At 41.0% G+C, this 12,051-nt stretch overlaps 2 protein-coding genes across 6 annotated transcripts in view; both read right to left on the bottom strand.

The window, feature by feature from the left end:
- The window catches only part of LOC142421559 (V-type proton ATPase subunit S1-like protein), a 38,259-nt gene extending 29,353 nt beyond the window's left edge, over nucleotides 1-8,906 (bottom strand). The window contains exon 1 of the mRNA XM_075526305.1: nucleotides 8,842-8,906. The gene's annotated coding sequence lies outside the window, so the exon portion shown is untranslated. The remainder of the gene's footprint in view (nucleotides 1-8,841) is intronic.
- Nucleotides 6,382-12,051, bottom strand: part of ATG10 (autophagy related 10) — an 84,672-nt gene continuing 79,002 nt past the window's right edge. For all 5 annotated transcript variants that reach the window (XM_075526310.1, XM_075526307.1, XM_075526309.1 and 2 more), the window contains 3 exons: nucleotides 9,761-9,858; nucleotides 9,331-9,450; nucleotides 6,382-8,936 (listed from right to left, as the gene is read on the bottom strand). In XM_075526310.1, coding sequence (XP_075382425.1) covers nucleotides 8,924-8,936; nucleotides 9,331-9,450; nucleotides 9,761-9,858 — 231 coding nt within the window. In that variant the 3' untranslated portion in view covers nucleotides 6,382-8,923. The remainder of the gene's footprint in view (nucleotides 8,937-9,330; nucleotides 9,451-9,760; nucleotides 9,859-12,051) is intronic.

Genomic DNA, 12,051 nt, shown 5'->3' with positions numbered 1-12,051 from the left:
TAATGCACGTTTTGGAAAACATCCTTCCTCAAATCAAAACTGGTCACTATAAATGTTGAAAATAGTATTTATTCATGGTATTCAAATAACGACAGCAGTTCTAGTTTCTAGTGTGAAGATGGGCAATGGCACCTGACACACAACTCACCAGATTTAGGTCCTGAAGGGATTATTAAACCATTTACCTCATCTCATCTCTGTCCTGCTCAGCCCATAGAACTTCACCCAGTTGCTCTCACCTTAAGTGCAAATTAAGTCTAACTAGTTGGACTTGAGCAAGTCTGCCTGATCTGAAGACACCTGTTTCTTTTAGTGCATTCCAGCTGTTTTTATTTAACTCCTGTGTTACTGGCTGGAATGTGTCTTTGATTAGGGCTTTTTGGCTTTCTTTGCTACATTAAAACCACTTCCAAATAGTTGGATTTTTTTTTTACTTTTCAAAGATCTCTGCACCATAATCAGGCTATTTGAAAAACTGAAGTATTTCATCAGTTTGTATCTTCAATCATTTTTCTCTGTATTGTCCAGGTTTTCAACATCACTTTAAAATGTGGATGCCAGAACCAATACAGAATTATAGAACAGAACATCAACCAAGAAGCCAACATGTCCCTCTGTATCAGCCTTTAAATCATTGCCAGATCTTCTGTTCTGTTGATACTTGCACTCACACATTTTATCTTGAATTTGCCCCCTTGAAAGTACATTTTGCACAAAGCTTATAGCGGAGCACTGGGTTCTTTGTTTTGTGTTAGAGCTATTTTATGCAATAAAACCTCAAAATATTTATTTGGCTGAAGTTAGAGTGTAAACCATTCCCTCATTATAATGACAATTCATCTGTGTGTTCACCCAAAAGGCTCTGCTTCAATTAGTATTCATTAACTTACACGAAAATGGAGTAAAATTTAAGAACAGATTGAGAATCTCTGCTACTGGGTATTTTGTAGCTTAGTCATCTGGGAATCCGTGAGATTTGGATTCAAATCCTTGTTCAGGCACAGAAGCAATGTTGAACTTGCGTTTCCCTTATCCTTGTAAGTAAGTGCAGCAGCCCCAGTCGCAATGAAAATGGCTTTTGCTGCAGCCCCTTCCCCGCTTTATGGGAGAACTTTGGAAAAGCTGCTCTCTGCAGTTCCAGAATTAAGACTCCCTCTGTGGGAACCTGACTTAAATACCCCTTACGATTTTCAGAGCAAGGCCTTAACTCCTTGACTAATCTTGGGCACAGGGTAAACGCACAGTACCTGTAGCGTACATCAGTCAACGAGCACGTCGGAGCACAGGTGAAGAGGTTGGGCAGACCATGCCATCAGCTATCCCCGCGGTACCCAACATCGCCGTGTTTTTCACTGTGCTTTCTGGTTTCTTCACCCTCCTGTTTTCTTGGATAGCAGAGGGTTAACCGCTTGTAATTTTTTTCTTTCAACCATATGCACGTTCTGGATGTGTTCTCTTTTCACACAAAATATTATGTGGGTAGATTTTGAGGGTCTTCTACATCTGCCCAGTTGTTCTTACAGCTTCACTGAATCAAAGCTACTGTTTATGCACAGTAACTTCAACCATGCTACTGTATCCCAGAAATCCCAGATAGGTCCTTATCATGTCTGCTGTGGCTCTGCCTAATGCTTCTGTGAAACTTGGAATACATACGCAGTAATCAGAGGTAGCACATAGTAGAGATGCATACGTATTCTACCACAAAGTCTCGGACACCCAGCCTCCATCTAGGAGCAGAACAGTGTGAGTAGACAGCCATTGAAAGCATTGGCTGCCATTGGTACGGCTGTATTTACTAATAATATGCATCGAACCAACTGCAGGATACACACGTGAGAGAAATCAGGTACACAATTACATGCAAAACAGCTAGAATGTCACCAATTTTTTCCAGGTGATCCTTGTTTACAATAAGACTGGAAGCTAGTGGATGAGCAAACCTGAACACTGAACCAAGACTCAGAGCTCGCAGATCTGACAGCAGTTCTGGTGGAAAAGACAGATCCCAGTCAGCTCGTTTAATCTAAAAATCAAGGTCTTATGTATGCAAATGTTATCCTACACAACTGCTGCTGTTAGGATTCCAGCTCAGTTTCTACAAGAGATAACGTTACTTCAATGAAGAAAATCAGCAGCTTTGGTTTTGTTATTACAGCAAACTGAGTCTGTTTGGTTTTGTTATTTTGACCTGCTTTTCTGAGGTAGCAAAGATGATCACCAGGGCTGCCAGCGATACCCCTCTGAAGAAAAGGATTTTACTGCAGCCAGCGAAGAGGACTATCAAAGTCCTCGCCCTTCACATTCTTTTCAAATTCTAAAGTCAATCTGGCAATAGAGGAGATGAAGATTTACCCGGAGGTAAATGGAGCTAGATGAGTTCCCGAAAGTAGGGCATTGTCATGAAGTAACCTTGCCACTAGATGTTGCTATCAGTACAACGAGGGAAAAGTGGAAACAAAAGGCTATTGTGGTTTAACCCCAGCCGGCAACCAAGCCCCGCACAGCCGCTGCTCACTCCCCCGTGGTGGGACAGGGAAGACAATCTGAAGGGTAAAAGTGAGAAAACCCGTGGGTTGAGATAACAACAGTTTAATAGGACCGCAGAGGAAGATAAAACAATGACAACAATAACAGAATGTACAAAACAAGTGATGCACAATGCAACCGCTCACCACCCGCTGACTGACACCCAGCCACTCCCCGAGCAGCGATCGCTACCCCCCAGCCAGCTCTCCCCAGTTTCTATACTGCCCATGACGCCATATGGTATGGAATAGCCCTTGGGCCAGTTGGGGTCAGCTGTCCTGGCTGTGCCCCCTCCCAGCTTCTTGTGCGCCCGGCAGAGCATGGGGAGCTGAAAAGCCCTTGACCAGCGTAAATACCACTTAGCGACAGCCAAAACATCAGCGTGTTATCAATATTATTCTCATCCTAAATCTAAAACACAGCACTACAGCAGCTATGAGGAAGAAAATTAACTCTGTTCCAGCCAAAACTAGGACAAAGGTGTAAATTGTTTAGATAGACTTTAACAAAGGAAACCTTCAAAATGGGAAAGTTAGCTTTTAACTGATTCAGTGAGTTCCTGGTAGGAAAATAGGACACTTACCACCTTATTGCCTTTGCGTACCTAAATGGTGCCTAGATGCTACACAGAAGCACAAGAGCTTATAGAGTAAATTCACCTGAAATCTTGTTTGATCAAAAACATGGAAGAGAAGAACACAGGTGCTTATTATTCCATCAAGCATTTATACATTTTACAGGTTTGGTTGAATTAGGGGCTTGTTTTGGGTGTTTTTTAAACTTCTTGCAATGTAGCAGAAGTGAGACTGCCATTAAGGTGAAGGGATAATAATAGTTACCAGGAGTAGGAGAATGCACAGAACTGGGAGCAGAACAAGTAAAGCATGACATTATTAAAGCTAGTTGCACATTTTGAGTTGCATTTTATTATTTGTTTTACAAGCATGTTCAGCACATAACACCTAGTCAACACTTGGGCACCAGGATTCTTCTAGCAAATGTGTCTGTGGATTCTGTCACCGCCCAGGAATAACTTGTGTGATCTGTACACTGTAGAAAGCAGTCAAAGGAAGATGAGCCAAGCCAAACCTCATCACCAGGTGATGAGGGGTTTTAAGCCTAATAAAGAAGCATTGAAACTATGTGTTACACAACCCAAATCCTCCATAGCGGAAGGGAATCCACAGAGATCAGAGAAGAGGTGAACTCATGCAATAGATACAAGCAGTCTGTGTTTCTAATTCATTAGCAAAGCATGTGTAAATATTAAAAGACTTAGCTAATCATATGAAGCTAACAATACCTGACTGCTGGATGCAGGAGAATGAACTTTACAAACCCTGGAGAGGCAATCAATGCTTGGCAGAGTAAGGCCTGGCTGGAATCCACCAAAATTCAGTTTGGGATTTTGATTTGGATCAGGTGCAAAGGAAAGAAGGATTAGTTCATTTCCACAGTTTGCCAAATCTTTTTCCACCTATGCTCAGCCCGTGTTCTCCCCTGCTGTGGGCTCCACCTGCCCCTGGAAGTGGAGTGGCATCAACTGCGGCGCTTGCTCAGCAGAAACAAAAATCATTAAGACCGGCTTCTGCATTTTAAGGTGATGTATTTGAAAAGAGACATCAGGGATTGTTCCTGGTGATGCAGATGACTGCTGGTGAAAATCTCCTTATTGGCATTCTTCTCTATCTAGAGGCTAATCCTGGGCAGCAACAAAGGTGGGGAAAGGAAGCACCTGCATAGTATCTGGCCTCTGCTGCTGAGGCTAACAGTGCACGGCTGCTGAACCCAGCAGTGCACAAAGCATGCAGCCTAATCGCTTTAGACAGGGCTACCACTTCCAGTGTGCTGTACTAACAACATTACCGAAAAATAGTACTACAGGAAAACACGTTGTTTTCTAACAGGGTTGAGGAAAAAGGTACTCAAGGCAAGGCTCTGTAAAACCACTCTCTTTTCAAACACAGCAGTAAAACCCTCTATCACCTTAAGTTGAAATTCATCTTCAGTAGGTGACAGTAACAACAAGCTCTCAAGTGGTGAAGTGAAAGCTTCCTTGTGGTGCAGCTTTTTTTAAGACTCTAATGAAATCTAGGACATAAAGATAACAGGTGTGACACCTTCCTAATTCTTCCCAAGCACTCAATACATGGTTACTCTCTTCGGGGCTACTCTCCTAGCATGCCTCTGTATCAGCCTGGATTTTTAAATTTAGGAATTAAAGCTGCAGCTACTTGACATGGCAGTTTTGCAGCTATGAACTTCAGATACACTTTTTTTTATTCTAGATGGTAAGAACATTGCTAAGAAATGTTCTAAACTCTCTGAAACACTTTTAAAAGCCTATATGTTACTAAAAATATGCACAGATAGTCATACATACACTGTTCTCTAGAAAAGAGTATTTTGGAGGCAATAGTTGTAACTTTACAGTTCAGAGGAAAGAGCAATCGTTTTTCCTTTGTGCTGGAACTGAAATGCTACGCAATATAAATATAGATGTCCAAACAAACTCATTAAACCATAGACATAGCAAATGGGAAAAAAAAAAAAGTTACTTTGCTGAAATTCATAGAGTTGCAACAAGAATTGATATTGATTACTTCACTATACTCAGCTCTAATTAACTAGCTCAACATTTATTGTTGTGAAAACAAGCATGCAATTTGACCAAAGGAATGTTTCTTTTACTAACCAAAACCAACCAACTACAAACCTCTGGCAGATCATATGGGGGTTAAATTCTAACCTGATCATGCTGACATAAATGAGGGATTATGTAGGTAGCAATTGCATTCCAAAGAAAAACATATTTTTGGCTTAGTTGAACACACAAAATTCATTCTTCTTGCTGGTTCTTGTAACCAAGGGCAGGTATGAATCAGTTCTCTTAAAAAGAAGTCCCCAGAAGCAATGGTCCTCGATATGTCTTCCCAGATTAGCAAGGATGAACGACTGAGCAAATTTACAAAACTGTTCGGAACTGGAAATTTTCTTTTTGGTAGACTGCAAGACTTCAGATAACGTATGTAGCCAAACCCCAAGTTCAGATCTAAGAATCTTCAATAGATTCGCTAAATAAAATTACAAAATAGTGCTGCAATTAACTTGATTTTGAAATAAAATAAGGTATTTGTACATAAACATTCTGTGCAAAATATCCTGTAAGTCATTAAGGCACAGATGTAAACGGGAAATTAGCCATTAGAAAGTAGATATCTAAACAGGATTATCTCTCTCCTTGATCCCAAATATTTATGTTATCCTGTATTTGTTTCTCAATCTAAGCTTAGTGTATTTGTATTAACTGAGCTGAATTTTTGTCTAGTGGTATTCTGGACAAATTTCAGGGAAACATTGACACTGACGATGACACTGCTCTGTTGCTTCGTTGTTTATGGTGTTAAGATGGTTAAGAATTGTAGCAGGGCAGGGGAACTGTCGGTTTGCTTATCCATTTCATGCTCCCCATTATTATCATCGCGTCTCAGTAGCTGTGGGAACAGGGTAGAGGCACTGAAGAGGAATTTGGAGGGGGGTTATCAGCAGGAAGGAAGCAAGACAGAGACAGCTTCAGAAACTGGGAACAACTTGAGTGTCCAGCCACTTGAATGTATGGTTATAAGATATCTAGGAGGTAGAGTGATTGCTGGGAGAGGACATCTAGGAGTTCGAGTGTGACTGTCAGGACATTGACAAAGCAGTACCCCGCTGCGTGCAAGTGCCTAGGGTCATCTCTGACAGAGGAAATCTTAAGTCTAGTACAATGTGCAATGCCCTGTCCAAACAATACTCAATTTTGTTTACAAATGATAAATTAAGGTAGAAAGTAATGGGCGTTGAGAATTCCCCCATGTAAAAGAAAAATATTTATTTCTTATTTACATACTAATTCCACTTTTCTTGTAATTCTTGAAAAAAAGAAGAGAAGATTAAGGTCAATGGAAGGCTGATGGAGAGGAGAAAGTGACTGGAGTATACTCCCCCAGGCTTACTTCATATTTGTTTTCATTCGCGTGTAATTACAACCTCTAAGTTACACTGTCTGATGTACAGTGTCACACGGGTGAGACGCTGACGTTCTGTGTACAGCAATGACATCTCACAGACTTGCAATAAGAAGTCTTGCCTATACTGAAGAAACCCAACTGGCCAAATCCTACTATGAATAATACTGTTGTACCACAGTTTCTGCTTCCAAGACAGAAACAGAAGAGCTGGTCTCCAAGAAATGCCTATGAAACTATGCTTATAAATTTTGCACAGCAGCATCTTAGTAGTTGAATCTTCTCAAGGTCTAAAAACTAGTACTGAAAATAATACTCCAAGTTGCTCCAGGCTCTTTTCTTCTCCTTTATGAAGGAACAGCTCTTGTCCAGTATATGAGAACACTAAAACCAGCATTTCAGCTATAAGTTATTCCAAAGCCACTGTGTATTGAGGATTGCATTTTATTATTTCTATTGTTTAAAAGTGGAATTTCTTCTGTATATTCAGCCCTCAGTGCAGTACCAGGTAACATCTGTGATGCTCTCGGAAAATGAGCATAACTGATCCTCAGATACACTGATGCAGCATTCAGTGCTGATGATTTAGAGGGAACAACTCCATCAATCCTTTCCACTTCCCTGATGCTAAGGTCAGCAGGAGCTAATTCAGACCTCGGTTTAAATAAACCTACCTGAGGCCAGTTCTAAGTTATACCGGGAATAAAGGTCCCAAGGGCTAGCCAGCACAGTGTGAGTGTGCCAATATGCTGGATAGAGGCAGGGGAAGCTGACAGAGAGCTGCTTAGCAATGCAGGGCAGCTGAGGAGGGCCAGTTGCTTTTACTCTGTTCTAGTGTATCACAAATGAAGATCACAGAGCAGGGATGAACATTTAACAGCTCTTAAAACTACTGTTATCTACTTTTTGTTTTTCCTCCTGTGTAAGTCTCCCTTAAATGTGAAAATGGGCTATGAATGCAATTATCAAGCATATGTTACCAAAAGTGTTAAAAAAGACAATGTAGCTACTGTCATGGTACATGAACAGAAAGCCGTATTTTATAAATCTTACATGGAAAAATGGCTTTTCAGGTTGTTATTATGCAGAATGGGATACATTATGTGCTTTGATTATTAATTCCAAATGGCTGGCAAAATTCTGCACCAACTGAATTTTAAAGCCTACACTGTATTTCAACCCACCAATAACATATGATGTAAGTTAAAAATATGCAACCAATCAAAATATCTGAAAACCCAGAATCTGAAACCTGATGCATTTCATATTTCCAGCTCTGATGTGGCATACGTTGGACTCTGGATGCAAGTGACATATTGCTGAACATATAAAGTAAAATCTGTAATTCCATCTCAACAGCTCAGGACTTGTGGTCTGGTTTATGCTGCAAATAAAATGTGATTGGGAGGAATCCAAGATGACTTGTATGGAAGTTACTTCTAGTCTGTTTTTCACTGATTGCACTACTATGCAATTCCTACCCACCCAAAATTCAACAGCTGTCAGGGGAGGCTTGCATAAAGACTGCAGGATAGGGACCAAACTTGTGAAAACCTACTAGTACAATGAGAAATACTAATTGACTACAACAGTAACTCCCACAGGCTATGGCAAAGCCTCCTTTGGAGGCAGTGAAGCACAGAAAAGCCAGATGTTCTGATACGATAGCATGAGGCACCCTGAACTCTAGAACTGTACATGCTTAGTCAGATGTAGGCTCTATGCATTCTGTTTGTCTACAATCCTGATCCTGTCTGTTCCCTGAAGAGTGATGTACAGGGAGTGATGTACACAAAATATTCTCAGCAAAGTATTATTCAGTCCTTGCATTAGGATATTCTGTGTGTGGTGTAGAACCTGAGAATGGTCTATGCATCAGGCTGTGGTGGAGAAGGTGGTCCCTAGGCGAAGTAGTCTCAGCCCACACACTGATTGCCACAAGCTTAAACCACATCCTACAAGTATTTTCTGTACATATCTTCACAGGTGGTGCAGATTTTCTAGAGAAATGGTTTTTAGTAGGTACGTTTAGTAGATCCAAACCGAGCATCTCAACTCTGTATCAAGGAACCATAGGCTTGTGCATTTGTGTGCAGTGTTACTAAGGCCATAACTGCAGTAAAACAGAGGTAGGAAATGAGTGACTTCAAGGGGTCAATGCAATCGCAAGGGAGTTCAGGTCTTGGTGGTGCTTGAGAGTTGTTGTCACAACTGCAGCCAGCTCCTAGGTCTTCCACTGTAACCAGGCAAGTTCTTGCCAGAGAAAGAGCCATGAGCAGCCATCTCTCCACACTGCATTGCTTACCAGTCAGGAAGGATTCTTTTCTTCGAATTCATCCATAGGAAAGTCTGCAGTAGGTTTATGACAACTAACCATCATCTGTCCTTCAGCTCAGATGTCTGAAGTGGAGACATCAAACAGAAAAAAGAGAAGAGATGAAATTAAAATCATTATAGCAGAGTTATGCTAGATCACACCACCAACCATGTGCTGGAGGAACCACCATAAAATGCTTTTACACAGCTGAGAAGGACCCCAGGACATCAGGGACCTTCTGACAGTCATGAAGCGTGTCAGCAATGTGCCAAGTACCTCTCTCTCAGTGCAAATTTTCATTGCAAAGTAAGTAAGGCAATAAGGCAGCCATGTAAGCAAAATATCAAAAGGTGAGTCATAAACAAACTGAACCAAGAGCTCCAAAGGAGAAGATTATGTTTTTGCCAGTTATCCATCTGATCTTTTTAATTTCATAGGTGGATGGGAGGGAAAAAAGGTGATTTCATTTTCTCTTACCTTTCAACTGAATCAGCAGTTGTATTCTGCTCAGGTGCTAGTTTTGCGTAACTCAGGGGCAGATTTAGACCCACAACTGGGCCTACAGTACTGAGCCACAATATAATGTAATTTGTGTGCCTAGGTTAAAAAACAAACAAACAAACAACAACAACAAAAAAAACAAAAAAAAACCAAAAAAGCACCATAAACATATTATCCCAACCTCTTCTGAATTGCAGACACACTTGACAGTCATAAAATAACTTCAGATGGGGCTATTCTTTCACTTTATCTATATCAAATGTATTTTAACTTCCAGCCCTTAGGTGACAATGCAGAATCTTATTCTATTTGGACCAAGGAAGTTCTTTTGACCATTTCCACTTCCCAGCTGATTTACTTTATCTGCATTGCATAAAGCCTTGCAAGGCACAGCACTGTTTCTCACCTGTTCTGTTTCTGTGAACCGGTCAGTATAGAAGACATGAATTCATTAGTCCGGCAGGGATGCAGAACAAAAAATGGCTGCCCAAGTAAGGGGTGCTCCTAAGAGGGAATATCAGTTGCTTTATTATGCAAGAAGAAAACAGAAAAGACACCATTTGCATTTGGAAAAGACAAAGCAGGGGCCAATTAATCCTTGATGCAACTCTTCTCATTTCAGATTCTAACCCACATTGCTCTTCTACTGATAGTCACTGACAAATTAATATCTGAGACCATATCCTCCTATATTAAAAGGGAAATAAAATCACTAATCAGGCTATGCCACTGTTTTAGTTAAAATGTAATTATTTTCAAAAGTAACAGCATCACCTGAATGCAAGTAGGTGAAGCTACTGTGTAAAGAAGCATCTAATAAAATGTAATACATAAATCCACTCCATGGAAAAGCTCTTTAAGAACCTTGACCCCCTATCCTTGTATCTTCTCAAACTGGTGCTGGGAAGTAAACACACTTTAATCTGGAGCCTGTGAGGGGGAGCAAGAAGGAAGAAGGAAGAGCCCTCAACGTGGCTTTAACTTCCACTAGGTGGCATATCCTCATTTTAGGCTATTCTACAGAAAAATGTCCTAAAACAGTTGTTCTTCAAGAAGCCCAGTCAAAACTGTCCTGAGGAAAAAAAGAAAATAATTTAGTGACAGTTAAGTTTGCAGTCAGACACTCTCCCTACAACATGGTAAGACTCTGTCTGTTCCTCTACACCTTCACACTACACACGGTGCTGCCAAAAACTCGATCCAACGCTCCATAAAGCTTTCACTTTCATCCCCAGCCGGCGCTCGAACAGAGTACGTGTTCTGACTTAATCAAGCCTGCACTCAGTGCAAACCCGTAACAGTAATCTCATCAGCTCTTACACGGGTGATACCACGAGATCAGCATATCTGACTGTCTCACGCACCATGCTCTAGGGAAGTGATTTTCCTTTAATGCTGCTGAGGTCACTGCTACTACTTCTGCACCAAAATAAACAAATCCTACCTCATCCCCACGTGCAATAAGGGGCATAACAGCACAACAGGGAATGGCTAGAAAGGGATTCCAGACAAGAAAGATGTCAAATATGAAACGCCATGATAGCCTGTTTACAGCCGAGCACAGACTGTGCTTAGATGTTGCTAAGCCCAGGACTCTGCTGGAGCGGAGAAGCACACCACGCAAGGCAGCGGGGTGGGGAGAAGCAGGCATGGACCATGATGGAGAAAACAGCAGGATCACCACCTCTGCACGGCGTTCCCCGTTCAGCCGTGTGAGCCTGGTCCACTACTCACCAGAGCCACAGCAGAGACTGACTATGAGGATTAACATGCTGCGTGTTTTATCCTGGGTAAAGACACTTTTCCTCAGATGTGCTTCTTATGGTGACTCTGTTTCTTGATGGCAAAGAAGAAGAAATACTAAATTTATACTCTGACACAGATTCCCCTTGTCCAAGCTGATACAGTTGTAGCCAGACTCGCCTAGTTCTGTGATGGCGTTTTATCTTAGCATGTCATAAGCTGCCTGCACTGAAGAGAAGATGCTCACAGAGTCAGTCTTCCTGCTACACAGTAAAAACTCCTTCTCCAACTCCTTGCCTAGAAACACAAAACAAATCCTGCCTGTCATGTTCAGCAAATACGACTTGTTCTGTATTATTAAATATTAAACAGGGTCTCTCACAGCTGAAGCACACTTGGTTCTTATGCTGAAAATGTACTCATAAGGATCAATCACTGTATGTCTATGACAACTTTAAAAAACTTCCAGAAGCTTCAGAACATACAGAAAATATTATTCAGAAAGCTTTGTTTTACACTGCAGTACAAACAGATAACTTGTGCAAGAATGCTACCATCTGCTGGTGGTAAAAGTGAACTGAAGCTGTGCTCCATTGAGAAAAAGTGTTAGTTCGAATTAAAAATCCTTTCTAATTATCTGCTAGCTTACAGCAGTTTAGGTCTCCAAATAATTCTAGAAAATACATAGATTGTGCCAATGGTATTCCTCAAAAATAGCAAAAAAGATAGTTAACAATATTTACAAAACTATAAAGCAAAGAAAGAAAAAGTAAATTAAGCAGCAATTTCAGCCAATTCCTTTACACAAAGAAGGAGCCTAAAGAGGTAGCACACACTCCCAAAAAGAACAGAGATTATAATCTGGGCTTTAAGTGACTTAGCACTCTGAGCAAAGCATAAAGATAATTCCCAAGGCTGAATATTCAGCCTGAAGTCACTCCTAACCATTCTGGC

This window comes from Mycteria americana, chromosome Z (genome assembly GCF_035582795.1).
Source record: "Mycteria americana isolate JAX WOST 10 ecotype Jacksonville Zoo and Gardens chromosome Z, USCA_MyAme_1.0, whole genome shotgun sequence".
Lineage (NCBI taxonomy): Eukaryota > Metazoa > Chordata > Aves > Ciconiiformes > Ciconiidae > Mycteria > Mycteria americana.
The sequence above is the reverse complement of the archived record's forward strand: the minus strand, read 5'-3'. Positions and strand labels throughout refer to the sequence as shown.